A 27,249-nucleotide genomic window follows, 5' to 3' on the forward strand; every position below is an offset into this window, starting at 1 on the left:
GATTTAGCCCCCATATCTCTCCTTACCTTTCTCCATGGTCTTTGGTGGTATTGAATTGCCCTTGATGGGCTTTGCATGTCAGTTGATCAAATAGATTCAGGCCTCCTTTTCCTGTGGCCTGTCTTTACCTCCACTGCTGACCCTTGTCTAGACTGGGCTAAGTGGGCAAAACTCTGCCTTGCCTCCCATTCTTGCAGAGCCCACACCCCACTCACATACATTCAAACTATCTCTGCCTTCAACTTTTCAATACAGTTCTTTGAGATCAAAGGATGTGGGGAGAAAGCAGGAACAGGGTAATGAGTTAAATGGTTAGCCAGGATCATATTGAATGACAGAACAGGTTCAAAGGGCCGATTGGCTTACTCTTGCTCACATTTTCTATCTTTATGTCCTGAAGAAGGGCCATACCTGACTCAAAGCCTTAACCGTGTTTCTCCCTCCATAGATGCTGCCAGACCTGCTGAGTTTCTCTAGCATTCACTGTGTTTGTTTCAGATTTCCAGCATCCGCAGTATTTTGCTTTTATTCTGTTTCCATGTCTCAGTCTTGCTCTCCTCTCCCCTTCTCTGACCACCCATCCATGTCTGTGTCTCTCACTTACTGACATCTGTCTGCCCCACCCCTCCTCACTATCTACATGCCAATTTCCAATTCCATACCTGCATCCCTCCACTCCCACAAAAACAAAGAAAGTATCTCATTAATATTGTGCCCCAGTGCTCGGCTCAAACTCTAAAACACGGAGGCAATCAATCATGGCAAGCAATGATGGTAAAGCAGATGCCAACAGTAGGCAACTCTGAGCACATAACACTTTGGATGGACAGACATGGACACACATACACACACTGGCACATGCCTGGCCCAATGCCCTCCTCTTTGTACCTGCCCCGAATCAGGCTTTCCAACAGCTCCATCAGGCACTGGCACGGTGGGCGGTACTAAAGTCTGAAACTCATCGTAATAGTCATAATACTGGTAATCTTCATAGTACTATGAATGACAAAGACACCAAGAGAGAAAAAAAACACAAAAACAGCAGAATTTGTTAAAGCAGAAATTAAGAGATTGACACAAATTTCTGTTCATGTTCAGTGATAACATAGATAGAATTTGGATACCTCAAACAAAGCCAAAAAGAGTAAGACCAAAGGGTGTCACGACACGGAGTGAGGCATTGACCAACTCTGTCATTGCCCAAATGGATAAGATAACCAATCGGGTACACAGGAACTGTACATCCCTCATCTTACATGGGTTGCACCAGAACTGATGTGGTTTAGGTTTATGTACCTTTTCAGAAGATGTGGGCACACCACTTAGAATATTGTGAGCAGATTTGGGCACCATACCTTAAGAAGGGTACATTGGCCTTGGAGGGAGTACAATATAGGTTAACAAGAATGATACCTGACTTCAGGGCTTAAGATGTAAAGAAAGATTACACAAATTAGGTATGTTTTCTCCAGAATTTAGAAGGTTAATGGGTGATTTAATAAAAGTCTTCAAGATATTAATGGTAAAAGACATGGTAGATAAAGATAAACTTTTCCCACTGGTTGGGAACTCTAGAACTGGGGGATCTAGGCTGAGAATTAGGGTCAGACTGTTCAGGAGAGATGATAGTCAACACTTCTACACACAAAGGATGGTAGATATTTGGAATTCTTCTATAAATGGCAAATGATGCTAGATCAGTTGTTAGTTGTTAAGCAAAGGTATTAGTGGATGTGGGGCAAAGGCAGGTATATGGAGTTAGGGTATAGATCAGCCATAATCTCATTGAATGCCAGAACAGGCTTGAGTGGCTGAATTACCTACTCCTGTTTCTAACCTCTATTTATTTCTAATTTCTAATCTCCCCCTGAGAAGTTGGGGGGTGGAGAGCTGGCTTTTTAATTACCATTACCATTTGGTATTGGGTACACCAAGAATGCTGTGAGAAAGGAAGGGCCAGGATTTTGATCTAGCCATGACGAAGGAATGGCAAAATATTTCTAAATCAGGGTGGTGTCCAACTCGGAGGGCAATTTTCAAATTCTAGTGTTCCCGGAACTGCTGCTCTTGTCCATCTAGGTGACAGAGGTCCCAGGTTTGCAAGGTGCTGTCAAAAGAGACTTTGGTGAGTTGCTGCTGTGCATCTGCCACTGTGCATCAGTAGTGGAAGGAATGAATATTTGTGGATGTGGTGCCAATCAAGTGGGTTACTTTGTCCTGGATAGTGTCAAGCTCTTGAGAGCTGTCGGACTGCACCCATCCAGATCAGTGGGGAGTATTCCATCATGCTCCTGATCTGTTCCTTGTAGATGATAGAAAGGCTTTGGGAAGTCAGGGCATGAGTTACTGCATGATTCCTAAACTCTGACCTGCTCTTGGAACCACAGTCTGTATATGGCTGGCCCAGCTGTGTTTCTGGCCAATAGTAACACCCCCAGGGCACTGATGTTGGTAGAGTCAGTGACAGTAAAGCCATTGAATGTCAAGGGAATGATGTTTATTGATCCACCCAGAAGAAATCGACATTGGGACTTGGAGGAACTGCTGAGTGAACAGGTTGGTCAAGGTGCTCCTGGGCGTCAACTTTAATAGATCGAGGGCTGGCTGTTGCTTAAGATGCATTGACAGGGGAAGAAAAGCATAGATCTGCAAGAGATCTCCTATCTGAATCTGGCTGATGATAAGATTCCAGGTCTGCATGAAATTCTGTCATCACAGGGCCCCCACCCTCAGGTTCACAAGCCCATCCCAATGCTGATGGCTGCTTCTATAGGGTCCTTCATACATATGGAGAGAGGGCAATGGGGAGCCTGAGGGAAGTGAGAGTGGGAGAGAAGAACATGAACAAAAACCATTGGAGAGGAATCTCTTAATTTGCCTTGCGTAATCACAGACTAGCCATGGCGACTGCGTTACTTCTCAACACTATATAATTAACAAGCAGCAAATATTTAACATCTGGCATTTGCACGGGGTTGGGTTGTAGAAAGTCTGGGATTATGTTCATCTCTGTTAGTTTAGCAGAGCAACCGTACCTTTGCACACTTTGACCTGGGGTGGGAATTGGGGAGGGAGCAGGGGAGCCTTCACTGTTTTTCACCTCTCCACTGACTATTCTTTTGTACTTGTCAACACATTGAGATCTGCCTGTCTGTCATACCTGAAGTTTGGGGAGCTTTGTCCGACTCCTCTTCACATTTGATCAAAGAGATTTCTCTTTCACTCAAAACTCCAAGCTCAGACGTCAAGGAAAGATCTGTTAATGATCAAAAAACGTGGAGCTTCCCCGAACCACACCCCCCCCCCCCCCCCCCCCCTCCACCACCATAATATGAACATACACACAGTCTCGTCGTGAGAACAGACTGGATCCCCCTCAAGGATGCTGAGTCTCAGCCAAGGGGGACCAGACAGGGATGATGCTTCCCAAGACTGAATAGTCAAATGAAATTGGGAAAGAGCTCCAGGCCCAGCATGTATGCAAACACACAGTGGGATGGTTTCTGTATTAAGGGAATAGGCCTACAAGGAGTGACCTTGGAGTCATGCTGATGACAGTCTCCCAGCCTTTGGCTGTGGCCCCTTTAAGAGTTGTCTTAAAGAGCCACAACCAGGAGAGGTTTAAGGGAGACAAGAAATACAAAGGGGAAGTGGTGGCTCAACTATTGGCCACTTTTGTTTTTCTTTTCTTGACATTATCTGAGGGATGGATATTGTCCGGGATATCTGAGATAACACCCCTACTCATCCTCCAAATCGCGCCTGGGACCTTACCTGAGTGGACGTAAGGCTCAGTCTGTTTTTTTTGTGTTCAAGACCTACAGCAGGACTTGGAAAGACCAGCATCACCCCACTGCCTTGCCTCTCCACTGTGACCCCCTCCCCCTCCACTATTGCAATTGAGATCAAATTGTGCCTGTAGTCACAACAGAAACAAGAGAGCAGTGATTGGGAGAGTGAGGTTTGGACAAACTGGGGAAGCTAAACTGACCAGTGCAGAGATGAACATCAGTTTGGCGGGTGTGAGAACAGAGTCGTGACCATTTAGACTGTTACAAGACCATGGCCAAGCAGCACCCATTTCATGACACAATAGAGATCCCACCACCTTCGAAACCAACCAGCTCTCATCCCTCTAAATATGGGCATTGCCTAGCCTTGGCCAAGTGCAGACTGATGGGACCTGATCACGTTAATGTAAAAGGTCCCCAGGCAGGAGAGAGAGAGACAGAGAGAGAGCCCAAACTTCCCAGTTGTTAGTTGCCCTTTTTCATTAATCTCAGCCACTGTTGAGTGGCATCTAGGTCAGTTCATTACAGAAGCTAAACCATGTGTGAGGGCAGAAGGCAGCAGAGCCCTTACCCTCCCCAGCTCGATTAAGGTGGCAGGGGAGAGCAGACAGGACCTTTCCCCTTGAAACTAAAGGGGAAAGAGTCCTTAGCAAAACAGCACAAGCAAAGCAAAAATAAAACTGCACGCATTAACTCTTCCTACAAATTTCACTCTGAGGCATTCCAAAGTCAGTGCTTGTTGGCCATCATCCCAGGAAAATCACAACACAACTATTCGTTCACCCAGGGATGAATTCATGTTAAATACCTCACTTAATTCCACAATTAGATTTTGTGTGTGGTTAGCACCACACTGGGATTTGAACCCAAAATTCTAGGTTTAGTTAATCCCCCTTCCCTCCCCTCATCTATTACTCCTTCCTCCCCCCTCTACTTTCGTCAGGGGGTGAAGTGAGTGGCGAGGAAATGTTCTCACGTGCATACTTACATAGTCCTCGGCGCTGGGTTCCTGACTCTGGGGGTAGTCCGGGAGCGGGGTGCCACAGTCTGGGCTGTAGTGCTGGCAATAGTCATAGGCAGCCCGGGGATCTGAGGAAATCAGCAGCTGCTGGATGTCACCCTGAAGAAGAGGGAGAGAGACAGAGAGAGAGAATGTGTGTGTGAGAGTGAGACTACGCTGTTTCAACAAGTCCAAGAATCTCCTGGATGTTTACAACCTGCAGAACATTTGCAGCTCCCAATCTTTCCCTATTAGATTGCATGATCATTATAAAAATTGTTAAAGAATTACAAAAGAAAGAGCTGTGTTTTTGGACATTTTTCTAATCACCTGCTCAGCCACATCATTACACACCTCTGGAGAGGTTCAGAGGTAGTTCAGAGATGGACTGCCACTACACCTCAGGTCAGGATTATTATGCAGCTGGGAAAGAGTTTGGTTCTTAACACTCCTGACAACAGGGATAGGTTCTTCAGATCTCCTCTGTCCAGAGTTCCCCTGAAGTTGTTTTAAAACGTCTTAGACATGACTTCACTGCCAAAATTTCAATGAAATGTGATTTTGGGAGCAATTTTTCCACCCAGACAGTGGTGAGCCTGTAGAAATCTCTACCATAGGAAGCGGTTGAGGCCAAAACATTACACTTTTTCAAGACAGAGATATATATAGTTTGCAGTGTTAAAGGGATCAAAGCATATGGGGAAAAAGGGGAAATAAGGTACTGCATTGGATGATCACCCATATTGAATGGAGCAGCAGGCTCAAAGAGCTGAATGGCCCACTCCTGCTCCTATTTTCTGTTTCAAAAAATCACAATGATTCAAACTTAGCTCTTTTGCAATGTTGAATTTTTTTCTATTTATATGCAAATTGAATGCATGTGTTTTGTTTATTATATGTATAAATTAAGCATTATTGGGGGGGAAGTGGGACGGGGTGAGGGAAGTGGGACGGGGTGAGGGAAGTGGGAGAGAGTGAGAGAGGAGGTGGGAGAAAGTGAGAGAGGAGGCAAAGGGGGAGGTAGGAGAGGGTAAGGGCAGGCAGGGGAGCTGAAGGGAGGGAGGGACAGTTGGGAGGAAGTGAGGGGGGAGAGGAAATGGGGGGGGCTGAGTGGGGAGGTGGAAAAGCAGGAGTTGGGAGGGGGTGAGAAAGCACAAAAATCGGGAGGGAACACCGTAGTGGATGAGTCGGAATGGGAGGGAGAAAAGGTCTTTGGGGAAGGCAAGAAGTCTGGAAATGTAAACATCGCATCTCCGGAGGTCAGTTACTTTAGGCAGTGAATATCACAGAATTGTTACAGTACAGAGGAAGGCTATTTGGTCCATCATGCCTCTTCAAGCAAGCCTCATTACTTAGTGCCAATCTGCTGCTTTTATCCCCATCAACCTTGCACATTATTTCTAAACAAATAACCAGAAGGGTCTAGGCCCGAAACGTCAGCCTCTCTGCTCCTATGATGCTGCTTGGCCTGCTGTGTTCATCCAGCCCTGCACCTTGTTGTCTCAACCATCCTATGCCTCTCTCGAATGCCTCTATTGAACTTGCCTGCACCTCATTTCCAGACAGCGCATTCCAGACTCACATCCTTCAGTATATTTCGGATTGTGACACAGTCAGGGGCCTTCCCACCCCAGCACCTCCTTCACTCCTTCTTTCCGTGAATTGGATTAATTAGCCGTTTAATCCCGGATTTGTTCAGCAGCCTTGACAGAGCCAAGGCGATGATGGTGGAGCTAAGAGCCAAGAAGCAGCTGGAGGGAGGTGGGGGCGGGTGCATGGGGGGAGCAGGATCCTGTCTGTCTGACCCTGACAACCCATAGCTGTTAGGACAGCCTCCGTGTTCTCTGAACACAGCAGAGTTTCAGTCAGAATGAAGCTCTTTTCCGAGTAAATTTCACAACCCTAAAAGAATTGCTTCTGAACTGTTGCATGATACTAACGGCTCACAACCAAGTGTGCACAGCATGATTCCACAAAAAACCAATATGATGATGACTACAGGGTATTTTTTTGAACTAGAAATGTACCCACCCTGCAACCCTTTGACACGACTAAGGCGCAGCTTTACTCTGTATTTGACCATTTGGTGTACCTGCAGTGAGTGTGCTCGACAGGGATGGTATAGAGAGAGCTTTACTTTCCATTGAAAAGAGTAAAGGGAGCATTACTTTCAGTTTAGAAGAGTAGATGGAGTTTTACTCTGAATTTAATAGATTACAGGCAGCATTATGCTGTATCTAACCCCATGCTGTACCTGCCTTGGGATTATTTGATGAGACAATGTAGAGGCAGCATTACTTTCAGTTTATGATGGTAGAGGAAGCTTTACTATCAGTTTAGAAGAGTGGAGGGAGCATTATTTTATCTAACTCCATGCAGTACCTGTTTTGGGATTGAGGGGAACAGCATAGAGTAAGCTTTACTCTGTATCTAACCCCATTTTGTACTCTCCTCTGGGAGTGTTTGTTGGACCTTTGTATCTCATTTAATTGCCCATTCACTATTATACTATTATGATGAGGATTTCGCTGGATAGGCCAGAATTTATTGGAGTTAAGAGTGCCTAAATGACATTAGTGAACCAAACAGGGTTTTTCCTGACAATTGACGATGGATTCATTGACATCATTCAAGATTTTTTCATTATTGAATACATATTCCATCATCTGCCATGGTTGGTTTCCAACCCAGGTTCCCAGAACATTACCTGGGTCTCTGGATTAACAGTCCAGTGATAATACCTCTAGGCCATCGCCTCCCCCTGCTAAATTTTGTTAAGTATAAAGTGACTTTGTGATTTTAGCACTCAAACCTCATACCAGTATACAGCTGTATTCTACTTGGAAAAGGCTTAGTGTATAAAATATACAATAGAAAGAAAGCATTTTACCTCAAACACTTCTTCATCTAAAATCCTGGTTCCAAACACCACAATTCCCTTGGTGTCAATGATGGGCTTGTTACTGCGGGGCAGAAGTTTGGTCACAGTTTTCTTGCAGTCAAAAATCATAGTGATCTTCTTCTTCTGCACACTGATGGCAACTCGATGCCACCTGAAGGGGAGAAAGAGAAATTATATGAAGTGGGTAAGGGAGAGAGGGAGTAAGAGACATGGTGGGTTAGGGAGAGAGAAGGGTGAGACACTATGACTAAGGGAGAAAGGAAATGAGAAACACAGTGGGTGAGGGAAAGAGGCGATGAGCAACATGGTGGGTAATGGAGACAGGAAGCGATAGACACAGTTGGTAAGAGAGAGATGGAGTGAGAGACACGGTGGGTAAGGGAGAGATGGAGTGAGAGATACGGTAGGTAAGGGAGGGACAAAGCAACAGACCTTGTGGGTAGGGGAGAGAACGGGTAAGGTAAGAGATAGAGGAGAGTGTGACACTATGGGATAGGGAGAGAGAAGAGTGGAGACACTGGATTAGGGAGAAAAGAGATGAGACACTGTGGGTAAAGGAGAACGGGAATGAGAGACACAGTCAGTAAAGGAAAGCTGGGATGAGAGACACGGTGCGTAATGGAGATAGGGAGAGAGAAGCACAGTTGGAAAGGTTGGGGGGGAACAAGACAAATGGTGGGTAAGGGAGAGAGGGAGTGAGAAACACGAAAGGTAGGGGAAAGATGGAGTGAGAAACATGGTGGGTAAAGGAGAGAGAGACAGTGGGTAAACAAGACAGAATTAGAGAAAAAATACCCAACAGGCTGAGGAGAGGTGAGAAGCACACAGCAGATCAGAAAACGTCAAAAATCACATGAGACCAGGTTATAGTCCAACAGGTTTATTTGAAATCACAAGCTTTTGGAGCACAACCCCTTTGTCAGGTGCAGTGAGAGGAGAGCACACAGACACAGAGTTTATAGGCAGAGAGATGAAGGGCACAGAAATGAAAGGATCTTACAACTGGTGTGAGTGGAGTGAACAAATCTAAAATGGCTGATTGACTGCCTCCGGTTGAATATTTAATCATTCATACATTCCTGCATTCTAGAAATTGCTGAAGCAGAATATGGAGAACTCTGTTAGAAAGGCGACACAAATTTGAATTGATTAAGATGAAAATTCCAGAATCTGTTTCAAGTCACTGCCCCGAGATAATTAAAGGTTTCATCAGTGTCTGCCTAACTTTCCAAACCTCAAACAGGCAGAGCAATAGGAATATACAAAAGGTGACATCTCAGATCAGGCACTGAACTGTAGGTGTGGGACCTTGTTCAGAATCTGTCTGGTTTTATTCTGAAAGCAGGAATTTATAAAATGCCATACTGACTGACTGTGACTCCAAATTGTGTGTTTCTTGAACAAAATAGAGTTTAAGTAAACAAACATCTTGGACGAAATAATTCACCCCATTGGTTTATATGTGTCTGTGTGCGCGTGTGTGGCAGAGTGTGTGTGTGTGTTTCTGTGAGAGAGTGTAATAAGTAATCCAAACTGTACAAACTAATTAAGGTAGAGAGATCATAACAATTTATTAAGGTGCTGCTGTCAAAACAGAATGGTAAGGAAGATTTTACAGATACAAAACAATGTGGTAGGGTCACCTATAACACGACATGAGCCCAAGATCATGATTGAGGCCTTCTTCATGGGTACGGAACTTAGCTATCAGACTTTGCTTGGTGATTCTGCTTTATTGTGTATCTCAAATTCAGCCATGATGGGCGCTTACCCAAAGATCAGAGGCTGAATACCCTTGACCACTGAAGTGTTCCCTGACTGGGAGGGAACGCTCCTGTCTGGCAATTGTTGTGCAGCATCCATTCATCCGTTGTCATAGCATCTGCATGGTCTCACCAATATACCATGCCTCAGGACATCCTTGATTGTAGCGTATGAGAATGGACAACATTGGCTGAGTCACATGAGTATCTGCTGTATATGGGGGCGGTGCTGTTCCCACGTGATCTGAAGTGTCTTGCAGAGGTTGCCATGGCAGGGTTGTGTGGTGTTGTGGTCGATGTTGTCCTGAAGGTTGGGTAGTTTGCTGTGAACAATGGTCTATTTAAGGTTTGGCGATTGTTTGCTAGCAAGAAATGGAGGTGTGGGGAAGATCTTGGTGAGATGCTCATTGTCATTGATAACATGTTGAAGGCTGCAAAGAATACGGCATAGTTTCTCCACTCCGGGTAAGTATTGGACGACGAAGCGTATTCTATTCGTTGTATCCTATGTCTGTCTTCTGAGGAGGACGTTGCAGTTTCTCGCTGTAGCATGTCGGAACTGGCAATTGATGAGTTGAGCATCGTGTTCCGTTCTTATGAGGGCATCCTTCAAAACTTTCAGGTGTCCATTGCATTCTTGCTCATCTGAGCTGATCCTGTGTATGTGCAGGGCTTGTCCGTATGGGATGGCTTTTTAAATCATAGAATCATAGAATCCCCACAGTATGGAAACAGGCCCTTCAGCCCAACAAGTCCACACCGACTCTCAGAGCATCTCACCCAGACCCATCCCCAGACACTGTGGGCAATTTAGCATGGCTAATCCACCTAACCTGCATATCTTTGGATTGAGTGAGGAAAATGGAGCACCCAGAGGAAACCCACGCAGACACGAGGAGAATGTGCAAACTCCACACAGACAGTGGCCAAAGGGGGGAATCGAACCCGGGTGCCTGGTGCTGTGAGGCAGCTGTGCTAACCACTGAGCCACCGTGCCACCCAAAATATGTTAGAGTGGAATCTAGAGAAGTGCAGCATCATGAGGTTATCCATGGGCTTGCGGTAGACTGAGGTACTGAAGCATCCGTCCTTGATGGAGATGCATATGTCCAAGAATGAGACTGATTCTGAAGAGTAGTCCATGGTAAATTTGATGTTGGGATGAAAATTATTGCTATTGCTATTTAGTTGTTTCAGTGTTACTCGCCATGACTCCAAAGGAAGAAAATGTCATCAATGTATCTGGTGTATAACATTGGTCAGAGTCCTGTGAAGCAAAGAAGTCTTCCTTGAACTTGTGCATGAAAATGTTGGCATATTGGGGTGCAAATTTGGTCCCCATGGCTGTTCTGTGTGTCTGGATGAATAACTGGTTGTCGAAGGTGAAGACATTGTGGTCAAGGATGAAGCAGACACAGGCATCTCAATCAAGAACAGACACCTCAGTACCTCACTCTACCACAAGGCCACAGATAACCTCATGATGCTGCACTTCTCTAGCTCCCACCCTAAATCTATTAAAAAAGCCATCCTTTACAGACAAGCCCTGCACTAAAACAGGATCTGCTCAGATGAGGAGGACTGCAATGGACATCTGAAGGTTTTGAAGGACGCCTCATAAGAATAGGATATGATGCTCAACTCATTGATCGCCAGTTCCAACATGCCACAGTGAGAAACCGCAATAACCTTGTCAGAAGACGGACACAAGATATGACCAATAGAGTACCCTTCGTCGCCCAGTACTTCCCCAGAGTGGAGAAATTATGCTATATTCTTTGCAGCCTTCAACATATCATCAATGACAATGAGCATCTTGCCAAGATCTTCTCTACATCTCCACTTCATGCCTTCAGACAACCACCAAACCTTAAACAGAGCATTGTTCGCAGCAAACTACCCAGCCTTCAGGACAACATTGAGCACAACACCACACAACCCTGCCATGACAACCTCTATAAGACATGTCAGATCATCGACATGGACACAACTATCACACGTGGGAATACCACCCACCACGTACACGGCAGATACTTATGTGACTTGGCCAATGTTGTCCATCTCAGACACTACAGGCAAGGATGCCCCAAGGCAAGGTGTATTGGCCAGATCATGCAGTCGCTACGACAACAGATGAATGGACACCGCTCAACAATCACCAGACAGGAGTCTTCCCTCCCAGTCAGGCAACACTTCAGCAGTCAAGGGCATTCAGCCTCCAGTCTTCGGGTAAGCGTCCTCCAAGGCAGACTTCGAGATACACAACAATGCAGAATCGCTGAACAGAGACTGATAGCCAAGTTCCATACCCATGAAGACGACCTCAACCAAGATCTTGTGTTCATGTCACACTGTAGGTGACCCTACCACACTGTTCTGTATCTGTAAACTTTTCCTTACTGTCCTGTTTTGACAGCAACACCATGATAAATTGTTTGATTTCGCTACATTAATTGTACTGTTTTGGATTAATTATTACACTCTCTTACACAAACATGCACTCTCACACACACACTCACTCTCTCACATATACACAGACCCATGGGGTGAATTACTTCACCCAAGATGTTTGTTTATTTACAGATACATTCTATTTTGTTCAAGAAACACACAAGTTATATTCACAGTCAGTCAGTGTGACATTTTATAAATTCCTGCTTTCGGAATAAGACAAGCCTGATTCTGGGTTAAAACAATGAGATAGATTCTGAACAAGGCCTCACACCTACAATTCAGTGTTTGACCTGAGATGTCACCTTTCGTATATTCCTATTGCTCTACCTGTTTGAAGTTTGGAAAGTTAGGCAGACACTAATTAAACCTTTAATTATTTCGGGGCAGTGACTTGAAACAGATTCTGGAATTTGCATCTTAATCAATTCAAACTTGTGTTGCCTTTCTAACAGAGTTCTCCATATCCTGCTTCTGCAATTTCTGGAATGAAGGAATGTATGAATGATTAAATATTCAACAGGAGGCAGTCAATCAGCCATTTTAGGTTTGTTCACTCCCCTCACACCTTCATCTGTCTGCCTATAAACTCTGTGTCTAAGTGCTCTCCTTTGACTGCACATGATGAGGGGGCTGCGCTCCAAAAGCTTGTGATTTCAAGTAAACTATAACAAGGTGTCATGTGATTTTTTTTACCTTGTCCACCCCAGTCCAACACCGGCACCTCCACATCATGGATCAGCGAAAGCCAGGGTGGACATAAGATTTGCTCAAACATACGTATTTAGGACATAAGAGCAGGCATGGACCATTTGGTTCCTCAGGCCTGCTGCACTATTCAGTAAGGTAACAGCTGTTGTGTTTCTGTACTGATATTCCTTTGATTCTATCGTCAACCAGAATCTATCTCCTTGCCCTTCAAAACATTTAATAACCCTGCTGCCACTGCTTTCTGAGAAAATGAGTTCCAAAGTCACACATCTCCATGAGAAAATAAAAAGCCTCCTCATTTCTGAAAACGTTGCAGCCTAAATTTAACAAGGTGTCCCCTACTTTTAGAGTGACCCACAAGAGAAGTTATCTTTTAGACAACAGTTAATCAAGACTATTGAGGATTTTATACAATTCAGTCAAGTCATACCTCCCTCTTCTAAACTCCAGTGAAAACATGCCCAGCCTGTCCAAACATTCTTCATGAGACAACTTACTCATTCCAGCTATCAATCTAGTAAACTACCTCTGAAACTCGTCCACTCCATTTACATGTTCTTTAAATAAGGAGACAAAAACTATACACACTGTTTGAGATGTGGTCTCACCCATTTCCTGGGAATGAATATTTGGGCTGCAAATTACAATACAGAGAGAAAAACACACTCACAGCGCATTGTGGACACTTGAACAAATTAGTAGAAAATGGGTAGAAAACATAGAAAACAACTCACAAAATCACAGGCACAGCAATGTATATAGGGAATAATATATAAAAATAGAAACAGAGTGACACACAGAGACACACACACACAACAACAGAAACAGACATTGACAGTACGAAGACACAATCAGGCTGACACAGATAGATACACACACACACGCACACACACACACAGAACAATATGCAGTCACTGAAACAGGTCAAAATTACACATAGAAAAATATACAAACATCGTAAGAAACTAATTCACAGAAAAAAAAGATGCAAGGAAACAGGCTGAACAGTATAAGGGCACTTAAACCAATAGAACAATGTAAAGACAAAAACAGATCCTGATCAGAATCTTTCAAACACACACACACACACACAAAATACAAAACAATGTAGAAACAGAGTAACACCGACACACAGTACAAAGGCATAAGAACAAACTTAGACAAACAGACACAGAAACAGACGCAAATGCAGTCACAGAAACAGACTGTCACACAGAACAATATTCAGACAGAAAAGCTAACCTATACAAAAAGTGTAATAAACATACAAAAAATTGAGTGACACATACTGACCATGCACAGTAACCGAATAGGCTGAGAACATAGCAATAAATAGAAACATCATAAGTCACATAAACAGACAGAAACAATGAGCAACAGGTGCACAAGAATAGACAAATATACATGGACAATATGCAGACATAGAAACAGACTGATGCATGCACAGAGAAAGATACACAGACACAGACAAACACAACCAACAGAGATCAACTGTTCTATACACTTAAAAGTACAGGTACTGAGGAGACTGCAAAGCACACAATATGATGCACAGAACTAGTAATTGGTGCACACACACATACAGAGAAAAACACAAATAATAGACATAAACATACAAAACAACAAACACCTCCAGGACCTCTCTGTAGGACTTCCTTAGGGTAGTATCTCAAATGCAAATACCTTCAACCACTTCATCAATGATGTTCCCTCCATCATAAGGACAGAAGTGGGGTCATTTACCAATCACTTCACAGTGTTCAGCACCATTCGCAGCTCCTCAGACACTCAGGCAGTCAATGTCAATGTGCAGCAAGATCTGGACAACACCAAGGCTTGGGCTGACAAGTGGCAAGCAATATTTGTACCACTGATCAATGACCATCACCAACAGAGAATCTAACCATCACCACGACTGAATCCCCCACCACAAACATCCTGGGATTACCACTGACTAGAAACTGAACTGGACTATCACACACCGCACTCTGACAACATAGCTTTGAATCCCAGCACAGCAGCCAGTGTAATTTAAAATTAATAAAATCTGGAATTCAAACCCGGCATTAATAATTGTGACCATGACAACTATCACTGATTGTGAAGACCTATCTGGTCCACTAATTGTCCTTCAGAGAAGGATCTCTACTGTCTTTACCTAGTTTGGCCTACATGTGACTCCAGACTTCATTGTCCTCTGAACTGTCCAGCAAGCCATTCAAGTCAAGGACTATTAGGAATGGGCAACCAACACTAGTCTAGCCAGCAATGTCTGTACACAGAAGTGGGCCAAATCAGTGCGGCTATTGGGCAATACACAGAGCGTACATACACAAAGAGCAAAACAGACATAGGAAATGTTGATATTACACAGAACAACAGACAGATATCAAATCAGACTGACACAGGCACAGAGCTGTATACAAATGTCAAAACAAAAAAAACACACACGTGGAGGACAAAACCCAGAGACAGAAATAAATCACACACACAAAATATCACAGCAATATGAGATAGACTGACAGACTCAGAACAATGCACTGAGATTTTAAAAAATTGATTGTCAGATATACAGGAAGATACATAAAAGACTGATATGGCCACAGATGAATGCATAAACCTACAACTAGACTGACACACAGACACAATGCATAACAATACATTAACATAGAAATAGACTGTCTGACACACACACACAGAGAACAACACATCCACGTGGAAACACATCCAGAGAAAAACACAGACAAAAATAGTCACACACATTACACATAAAAAGAAACAGACTGACACATGCAGAACGATACACAGGCATAGGAAATGATAGACATAAATACAGCAATACACAGATGGAGAAACAGATGTATACATAACAACAGAATAGATAGACGGAGAATCATAGAAACCCTACAGTGTGCAAGCAGGCCATCTGGCCCATCGAGTTCCCACCGATCCTCTGAAGAGCATCCTACCCAAACCCACCTGATTCCGGTAACTGTGCATTTCCCAGGGCTAATCCACCTAGCCGGCACATCCCTAGACACTATGGGCAACTTAACATGGCCAATCCACCTAGCCTGCATATCTTTGGACTGTGGGAAGAAACCCATGCAGACACGGGGAGAATGTGCAAACTCCATGCAGACAGTCATCTGAGGGTAGAATCGAAGCTGGGTCTCTGGCACTGTGAAGCAATAGTGCTGTCCATACAGTCTCACACACACATACATAATACTGCACAGAATTAGGGATATACTAAGACACTCACAGGGCAAGGATACAGAAATGGTAAAACACAGAGTAGAAACACACTGAAAACACAAAACAATACATTGAACAGGAACAGATGGCCCCACTCAGTTATCAATACACAGGCAGACTGACACATATAAATTATACAAAGATGAACAGACACCAAATCGGAACATCAAGTAGCACAGAACAATAGAGGGAAAGGTGAGAAGATAGACATAATAATAATTCACAGACATAGAAACACACTGATACATGCATAGAACAATACACAGCTACTGAAAGAACAATACACAAGCATATTACACAGTCACATACACAAAAACAAATCAAAGAAAGATGAACAGATGAACACGCTTACAGCACACACAGTATACAGACAAATTGGAGCAGAGAGGAACACCCAAACAGAATAATATACACAGACATAGAACAGACTGACAGACACAGAGAGAAATACACAAATGTAGAAACTGCATGACAGGCAGAATGAAAAATAGGCAGAATACAGTGAAAAAGACTGACACAGTCACAGTAATACACAGATACAGACTCATACAAATATGGAATTGGAGACAGAGACCAATATGTCGACATAGAAACAAAATAGCACATACGCACAGGACTACATGGAGTGACATGCAAAGGGCAAATACACAGACATAACAACAGACTAGCAGAGACATGAAACAATACACAGGCAGAGAAAAAGACTCACGCACAAAGTTAGATATATCGACATGGAGCCAGTATGGAAAACATACAACATCCAGACAAGATGTTCTCACACAACAGAACAATACCCAGACCATAGAACCAGAGTGTTACACGCAAACAGACCAATACCCAAGCAGGGCTAAAAACAGTCAGAATAATTGGTAAATATGATGCTCTTCCACACGGTGAGTTTGGAGGGTGTGGGATGGGATCTCTGCTGCCTTCTCATCTCTCACCCCAATTGGGATTGATGCGGGAAGGCTTGTGGGCAGTCTTCCCAACCCAACATCGGTTAAGGCATTAACTGAGCAATTAATGACCACGTAAGAGCCTTATTCCACTACTGATGATATTCAACCAACATTAGCCAAGGCAGCTGCTAAAACGCAAATTGTCTTGATTTTGCTTCCTGACTTCTAGCAGATGTTGAGCATCAGGATATCTGCTCTCGGGGTCCTTGATCCTGGGAAAGGCTTGATACTGTTCCTGAAAGAGAGAACACAGCCCTTCCCCTCCTCTCAGGTTTGTGGACCAGTCTCCTATCACTTCGATTAAATACCACCTAGAAACAGTGATTAATACTGACAAAGGGGAAAAAATACAAACAATATAACACACAGAATTGCAAACAGACTTATACACATACAAACAAGAATCAATAGACATGGAAAAATATATTTTTGTGTGAGGGAAATCATGTCCCACAAACATGATTGAGTTTTTTTTAAGGAAGTAACCAAGAAGATTGATGAGAGCTGAGTAGTAGACATTGTTTACTTGGACTTTAGTAAAGCCTTTGATAAGGTTCTGCATGGAAAACTAATTAGTAAAGTTAGTTCACATGGAATTCAGGGTGAGCTTGTCAAATGGATACAAAATTGACTTAATGGCAGGAGACAGAGAGTGATGGTGGAGGCTTGCTGGTTGGACCAGAGGTCTGTGACCAGCAGTGTTTCACAGGGATCAGTGCTGGGCCCATATTTTTTAATCATTTATATAAATGATTTAGATGAGAATATGGAAGGCATTGTTAGTAAGTTTGCAGATGACACCAAAAATTCTTGGTATAGTGGACAGTGAAGAAGGTTATCTAAGATTGCAAAGACATCTTGATCAATTGGGACTTGGGAAGAGTGGCAAGATAAATGTGAGGTATTGCATTTTGGTAAAACAAACAAGGGCAGGACTTATACAGTTAAAAGTAGTGCCTTGGGTAGTGTTGTACAATGGAGAGACCTAGGGCTTCAGGTACATAATTCTTTGAAGTTTGCGTCACATATAGATAGGCATTTAGCACACTTGCCTTCATTGCTGAGTCCTTTCAGTATAGGAGTTGGGACATTATGTTGAGGTTATAGAGGATGTTGGTGAGGCCTCTTCTGGAGTATTATGTCTAGTTCTGGTTTCCCTGTTATAGGAAGGGTATTACTAAGCTGGAACAGGTTCCAAAGAGATTTACCAGGATATTGTCAGAAATGGAGCGTTTGCTTTAAAGGAGAGACTGGACAGGCTGGGACTTTTTCACTGGAGCATTGGAAGTTGAGGGGTGACCTTGAGGTTTATAAAGTCATGAGGGGTATAGATAAGGTGAATGGCAGATGTTTTTTCCCTAAGTTAGGGGATTTCAAGACTATGGGGCATATTTTTAATGTTAGAGGAGAAAGATTTTAAAAAAGGCATGAGGGTCAATTTTTTTTTAGACAGAGAGTGGTTCGTGTGTGGAAGTGGTGGATGCAGGTACAGTTACAACATTTCAAAGATATTTGGATAAGTACATGAATAAGAAATATTTTGGGGGATATGGGCCAAGTGCAGGCCAGTTTGATTAGTTTAGTTTGGGATTATGGTTGAATGGACTGGTTGGACCAAAGGGTCTGTGCTCTATATGCTCTGTGACAGTCAAGTACACAGAGAACAATGCCCCAACATAAGAACAAACTAATACACTCATAGACAAACAGAACAATCCACAGACTGGAACAAGGCATGCAGAACAACACATAGACTGCAATCAGACACACAGAATAATACACAAACTGGATTTATACAGATTAAACCACAGGTTGGAACAAGACAGAACAAGACACAGGCTGGAAACAGATACACTGAACAATACACAGATTGGAACTAGACACATAACAAGATACAGACTGGAAACAGATACACAGAACAATACATAGATGAGAACTAGACACACAGAACAATATACAGATTGGAAACCAGACACACAGAACAATAAAAATTCTAGACCCAGACAACCAAAACAAATTATTAGACAGAAACTAACCAATACACAGAGTAGAGCCAGAGGCACAAGATGATACACAGTCTGAGACAAGGCAGACAGATCAAACCACAAACTGGGACCAAAAATAACAGTTGCCAGGCTGGAATGAAACAGCACAATACACAGGCTGGAACCAAACACACAGAATAATGTGCAGTCTGGGACCCACAATCCAAACAACAGACTGGAATCATACATAACAGAACAATACACAGTCTGGGACCAGAAAAAGAGGATAATACACTTCTCTGAACCAGACAGATAAAACAACATAAACACTGGAACCAGACACAAAGTAATACATGGACTGAATCTGTACAGCACAACACACAGTTGGGAACAAGATAGAACATTTACATACTGGAACCAGACACACAGAACAATACACAGACTGGAACAAAGCACAGAACAAGACATAGGCTGGAATGAGACAGACAGAACAATACACAAACAGCAACCAGATGCATAGAACAATACACAGATTTGATCCAGGCAGACAGAAAAATACACAGACTGGAATTAGACACACAAACAATGCACCGACTGGTACAAGACACATGGGACTATGCACAGACTGGAACCAAATAGACAGAGCAATGCACAGACTTGATCCAGGCAAACAGAACAATACATGAGGCAGGGACCAGACAGACAAAACGCCACAGAAACGGGAACCAGACACATTCAGCAACAGACTATGTCTATAAAAAATAATGCACAGACTGGAATGAGACACACAGAACAATTCACAGACTGGAAACAGACAGAGAAAACAATACATAGACTGCAAACAGATACACATAACAATACATAGACTGGAACCAATATAGAATGATAAATATACTGGAACCAGACACACAGAACAATACACAGACTGAACCTGACACACAGAACAATACAGACTTGAACTAGACTCACAGAACAATTCATGGACTGGAACTAGACACACATAACAGCACACAGACTGAAGCCTGACATGTGGAACAATACACAAACTGGAACTAAACACACAGAACAATAAAAAAAAATTTAGATACAGACAACCAGAGCAAATTACCGAATGAAACTAGAGAGAAACCAACCAATACACAAAGTGGAACCAGAGGCACAAGGCAATATACAGTCTGAGATCAGGCAGACAGATTAAACCACAGAACGGAACCAGACAGAACAATGTACAGACTCAACCGAGACACACAAAACAATACACAGCATTGAACCAAATACAAAGAGAATATACAGACTGATACCAGACAGAAAAAAAGCACAGACTAGAACCTGACACACAGAATAATGCAGTCTGAGACCAGACAAGCAGAGCAATACACAAGCAGGAACTAGACTGGTGAAACAACAGCGATTGGAACCAGACATACTGAGTAGTACACGGACTGGATCTATACAGAACAACACACAATCTGGAAGAAGACAAAATAATACACAGATTGATGCAGACACACAGTACAATACACAAACTGGACCAAAACACAGAGCAAGACACAGACTGGTACCAGATAAACCGAACACTACATAGACTGGACCAAACAGAACAATATACAGCCTGGAATCAGACAGACAGAATAAAATACAGACAGCAATCAGATACATGGACTGGATACAGAGAGATAGAACAAGAAGCAGTCTGGAACCAGGCATACAGGACACTACATAGACTAGAACAACACACAGAAAAATATGCAGTCTGGGACCAGACAAACACAACAATACACAGACAAGAGGACCAGTCAGATAAAACAAAACAGAGACAGGAACCAGACACAGAGCAATACATGGACTGGGTCTATACAGAATAATGCACAGTCTGGAAAGAGACACACTGAACAATACACAGACTGGAATCAAACACAGAATACACAGCTGGAACCAAACACACTGGACAATATATAGACTGGAACCAGATACACAAAACAATACACAGGCTGGAACCAGATACACAGAATAATGTGCAGTCTAGGATCAGACACAGAAAAATCCATAGATTGAGCCAGACGTAAAGAACAATACAGACCAGACAAAGAGGACAATACACACACAGGAACCAGATAGACAAAATAACACAAACACTGGCACCAGATTCAGAGTAATACACAGCCTGGATCTGTAGAGAACAACACACAGTTGGGAACATAACAGAACAGTACACAGTCTGGAACCAGATGCACAGAGCAATACATAGACTGGAACAAAGCACATAACAAAACACAGACTGGAACCGGACACAATGAACAATACACAGTCTGGGACCAGACAAACAGAAGAATACAGGGCAGGGACCAAACAGACAAACAACACAGAGTTGGGAACCAGACACATAGAGTAATACACAGATTGGGTCTATATAGAAAAATGCACAGACTGGAACAAAGCAGAGAACAAGACACAAACTAAAATGAGACAGACAGAACAATACACAAACAGAAACCAGACACATAGAAGAAGACCCAGATTTGATCCAGGCAGACAGAAAATACACACACCAGAGCTAGACACAAAGAACAATACACAGACTGGAACCAAACACAAAGCAAACATAGACTGGAACCAAACACAGAGGACAACACACAGACTGAAACCAAACAGTCAAAACAATACACAGACTTGATCCAAATAATCAGAACAATCCACAGACTAGAACCAGACACACATAACAACACATAGACTGGGACCAAACACAGAACAATACACAGACTGGGACCAAACACAGAACAATACACAGACTGGCACCAAACACAGATCAATACACAGACTGGAACCAGACACATAACAAGATACAGGCTGGAAACAGATACACAGAACTATACATAGACTGAAACTAAACACACAGAATGATATACACAGTGGAAACCAGACAGACAGAACCATAAAAATTCTAGATCCAGGCAACCGGAAAAAAATCACAGATTGGAACTAGTCAGAAACTAAGGAATACAAAGAGTGCAACCAGAGGCGCAAGATGATGCACAGTCATAGTAATGCACAAGACAAACAGATCAAACCGCAGGCCAGAGCCAGACAGAACAATGCACAGACTCAAACCAAACACCCAAAACAATACACAGAACAGAACCAGACAGACAGAATAATAGTGTGTAACAAGACAGAACAATATATGCCCAGGAAAAAGTAACATGTAGAGATTAATAAGCAGGTACACAGGATGGTTCCAGACACACAATCATACACAAACTGGAAGCAGGCAGAACAACACACAGACTGGAACAAAACATACAGACAATAAGCAGATGGGAAAAAGTAAGACAGAACAACACACATCATGAAATAAACACACAGAACAATAAAAAGGTTAAAACTAAACATGAAAATATGAGACAAGAATCAGACAGAACAATACACAGACAAGAGCCAGAGATGGTAGGAACTGCAGATGCTGGAGAATCTGAGACAACAAGGTGTAGAGCTGGATGAACACAGCAGGCCAAGCAGCATCATAGGAGCAGGAAGGCTGACGTTTCGGGCCTAGACCCTTCATCAGAAAAGGGGGAGGGGAAGGGAGTTCTGAAATAAATAGGGAGAGAGGGGAAGGCAGATAGAAAATGGATAGAGGAGAAGATAGGTGGAGAGGAAACAGACAGGTCGAAGAGGCGGGGATGGAGCCAGTAAAGGTGAGTGTAGGTGAGGAGTTAGGGAGGGGATAGGTCAGTCCAGGGAGGACGGACAGGTCAAGGGGGCAGGATGAGGCTAGTAGGTAGGAGATGGGGGTGGGGGTTGAGGTGGGAGGTGGGGATAGGTGGGAGGAAGAACAGGTTAGGGAGGCGGGGACGAGCTGGGCTGGTTTTGGGATGCGGTAGTGGGAGGGGAGGTTTTGAAGCTTGTGAAATCCACATTGATACCATTGGGCTGCAGGGTTCCCAAGCAGAATATGAGTTGCTGTTTCTGCAACCTTCGGGTGGCATCGTTGTGGCACTGCAGGAGGCCCAGGATGGACATGTCATCTGAGGAATGGGAGGGGGAGTTGAAATGGTTCGCGACTGGGAGGTGCAGTTGTTTATTGAGAACCCAGCGTAGGTGTTCTGCAAAGCGGTCCCCGAGCCTCCGCTTGGTTTCCCCGATGTAGTTTCACAAGCTTCAAAATCTCCCCTCCCCCTATCGCATCCCAAAACCATCCCAGCTCGTCCCCGCCTCCCTAACCTGTTCCTCCTCCCACCTATCCCCACCTCCCACCTCAAGCCCCACCCCCATCTCCTACCTACTGACCTCATCCTGCCCTCTTGACCTGTCCGTCCTCCATGGACTGACCTATCCCCTCCCTAACTCCCCACCTACACTCACCTTTACTGGCTCCATCCCCGCCTCTTCGACCTGTCTGTTTCCTCTCCACCTATCTTCTCCTCTATCCATCTTCTATCCGCCTCCCCCTCTCTCCCTATTTATTTCAGAACCCCCTTCCCCTCCCCCTTTTCTGATGAAGAGTCTAGGCCTGAAACATCAGCCTTCCTGTTCCTATGATGCTGCTTGGCTTGCTGTGTTCATCCAGCTCTGCACCTTGTTGTCACAGACAAGAGCCAGATGGCACAAAACGTAGACTGGAAAAAGGCACACAGAGCAATATATAGACTTGACCCAAACACACAGAGCAATGCATGGACTTAAACTGACACAGAAAACAATATGCATTCTGGAGCAGGCAGACAGAGCAATACACAGACTGGAACCAGATGCACAGAACAATCCATGGACTGGTACTAGACAGACAGAACAACACACAAACTAAAACCGGATAGAACAATACATAGAGTGTAGCTAGTCGCAGGAGCAAAACACAGAGCAGAACCAGACACACAGAACAATTCACAGACTGCCAGACATGTAGAGCAATACAGAGACTGGAAACAGAAACACAGATCAAGGTACAGACTGGAAGCAATCACACAGAACAATATATTGACTGCAACCAGACAGACAGAACAATAATCATTCTGGATTCAGACAGCCAAAGCAACACACAGATTGGAAATAGACAGAAGTCAACCAATGCATAGACTGGAACCAGATACACAGAACAATATGCAGACTCGAACAAGACACAGAAAAATACACATCTTGGAACCAGACAGAACAATACATTGAGTGGAAGCAGACACACAGAAAAATACACAGACTGGAATTATATAGAACAATACACAGGCAATACACAGACATACACTGATCAATATACAGACTGGAATGAGATACACAAAACAATATTTAGTCTAGGATCAGTCACACAGAAAAATACACAGACTGAAACCATTACAGACACAGGAACCAGGCACACAGAACAACACACAGACTGGAACCAGATACACTGTGAAATATATAGACTATAACAGTACAGAACAAGGCATAGAGTGGAATCACACAGAACAATACACAGACTGAAACCAGATACACAAAGCGTTACACACACAGGAACCAGACACACAGAACAATACTCAGACTATAACCAGTCACATAGTGAAATACACAGACTATAGCAATGCAGAACAAGGCACAGACTGGAATCACACAGAACAGTACACAGACTGGAACCAAACACAAAGCACAATATACAAGCTTAAATCAGATACAAAGGAAATCCATCCCTAAATTGGCATTGTGGGTTTACCTATAGCACATGGATTGCAGCGGTTCAAGAAGGCAGCCCACCAACACCTTCTCAAGGGGCAACTAGGGACAGACAATAAATGCCGACTCAGCCAGAGATGCCCCTGTCACATGAATGAATAAAAAATATATAGAACAGAGAAAGTCACACAGATCAATACAAAGACTGGAACCAGATAGAGCAATACACTGACAGGAACCAGACATACAGAGAAAATACCAAGACTGGAAGTAGGTACAGCAAACAATACAAAGACTGCAAAAATACATTTAGATGGTATGCAGATGGAGACAAGATACATAGAACAATACACTGACTTATTCAGACACTCAGAGTAATCACAAACCAGAACCAAACTGAGGAATGCACAAACAGGGACCAGACAAATGGATCATTACATACACTGGAACCAGACAGAATGATGCATGGACACAAATAACACAGCACAATACACAGGCAGGAACTGCTCAGCCAGAACAATAAACAGGCAGGAACAAGACACTCAAAACACTACATAAGCTGAAAAAGATATGCAGACTGAAACTAGACACACAGACCAATACAGAGGCTGGGATCAGATATCCAGAACAATATACAGACTAGAAACAGACACAGAGAACAATATACAATCTGAACCAAACAGACTGCAGCCAGAAATACAGAACAGTATGTGCATGGAATCAGACAGAATAATAAACAGTCTGGAAGCAGAGATATAGAAGATAACACTGATTTGAATAAGATACATAGAACAATACACAGAGTTCAACTTGGAGATAGTAAGAACTGCAGATGTTGGAGTCAGAGAATAACAAAGTGTGGAGCTGGAGGAACACAGCAGGCCAGGCAGCATAAGAGGAGCAGGAATGTTGACATTTCAGTTTGGGACCCTTCTGAAGAAAGGTCAACTTTCCTGCTCCTCTGATGCTGCCTGGCCTGCTATGTTCCTCCAGCTCCACACTGTGTTGTCACAGACTCCAACTTCACAGGCAGAATTGTACATAGACTGGAACCAAACACACAATAAAATATACATATTAGACTGAGGCACAGCTAACAATATGCAGACTGGAATCCGACAGAACAATACACGGCCTGGAACCAGACAGAGAGAACAATACACAGACTGGAAGTAGACATGCAGAGCAATACACAGGTGGGAATCAGACACACAGAGAAGTACACAGACTGAAAACAGACACATAGAGCAACACATAGACTGGAATCAGACACACAGAATAATATATAATGACTGGAATCATACAGAAAGAGTAGTACGCAGGCAGAAAAATTACATACAGATAATACACAGACTGCAACCAGACATACAGAACAGCACAGAGACTGAAAAAAGCAAACAGACAACATGCAGATTGAAATGTGAAACACAGACCAATACACAGGCTGGGACCAGATATATAGAACAACACATGGACTAGATTGAGTCACAGAGAAAAATACACAATCTGGAACCAGACAGAACAATCCATAGACTGCAGACAGAAAAATAGAACAGTACATGGAATGGAATCAGACACACAGCACAATAATCAGACTGGACCCAGACACACAGAACAATACACTGCAAAAACAGATACAAACAACATGCAATTTGGAACAAGATCCAGGGAACAATACACAGACTGGAACCAGTCACTCATAGCAGTATACAGATGGTAATCAGACATACAAAGAAAAATACTCAAACTGTAAACAGATGGACTAAATAGTACACTAGCTAAAACCAGACTCAAAATAACTAAAAGACTAGAAGCGGACACACAGAGCAATACACAGACTAGTACCAGATACAGCAAATGCACAGACAGGAACCAGTTACACAGAGAAAAAAATACATAGACTGGAATCAGACAGAACAATAGATAGACAGGACCCAAACACAATGAACAATACACAAACCAGAAGCATCCATACAGAACAATACACAAACTGATCCCCTAAATGATTGGAACCAGACAAACACCAACCAAGACACAGAAAGGAATCATTCAGACAGTGAGCAGTACACAGACTGGAGCCAAACACAAAGGACAATACACAGAGTGGAACCAGACACATTAAACATGACACAGACAAGAGCAAGACACACAGTACAATACAGTCTGAAAAAAGACACAGAGACAATACAAAGACTGAAACGAGAAAGAAGATACACAGACTGGAACCAAAAAGAACAGTGCACTGACTGGAATGATACAATGAACCAGGCACACAGAACAATAAACAGACTGGAACCGAACATGCAGAACAATAAACAGACTGAAACAGACTTAACAGAGCAATACACAGACTGCAATAAAGACATACAGGTAGTGTGCAGGTGGGAACAAGATACACAGAACAATGCACAGACTGATCCAGACACTCAGAACAATACATGCACTAGAATCACAATGAACAGTGCACAGACAAGAAATAGACAGAATAATATACATACTGAAACAAGACAGAACAATATACAGACAGGTCCCAAACACACACAACACTACACAGACTGGAAGCAGACATACAGAATAGTACAGACTGGAAACCAGGCACTTAGAACAATAGAACAACAAGTTCTGAGGAAGGGTCACCCGAAATGTTAACTGGGATTTCTCTTCACAAATGCTGCCAGATCTGCTGAGCTTTTCCAGCAACTTCTGTTTTGACTCAGAACAATACACTGACTGCAAAAATCACATTGAGACAGCATACAGAATGGAACAAGACCCAAAGAAAAATACACAGA

At 43.2% G+C, this 27,249-nt stretch overlaps 1 protein-coding gene across 1 annotated transcript in view; it reads right to left on the minus strand.

The window, feature by feature from the left end:
* The window catches only part of LOC109925352 (collagen alpha-1(XI) chain-like), a 67,746-nt gene that overhangs the window by 16,298 nt on the left and 24,199 nt on the right, over nucleotides 1-27,249 (minus strand). The window contains exons 4-6 of the mRNA XM_048616491.1: nucleotides 7,682-7,844; nucleotides 4,780-4,911; nucleotides 889-996 (exon numbers count right to left, since the gene is read on the minus strand). Of these exons, the coding sequence (XP_048472448.1) occupies nucleotides 889-996; nucleotides 4,780-4,911; nucleotides 7,682-7,844 (403 nt within the window). The remainder of the gene's footprint in view (nucleotides 1-888; nucleotides 997-4,779; nucleotides 4,912-7,681; nucleotides 7,845-27,249) is intronic.

The sequence above is a fragment of the Rhincodon typus genome, chromosome 35 (genome assembly GCF_021869965.1).
Source record: "Rhincodon typus isolate 14 chromosome 35, sRhiTyp1.1, whole genome shotgun sequence".
Classification (NCBI taxonomy): Eukaryota; Metazoa; Chordata; class Chondrichthyes; order Orectolobiformes; family Rhincodontidae; genus Rhincodon; species Rhincodon typus.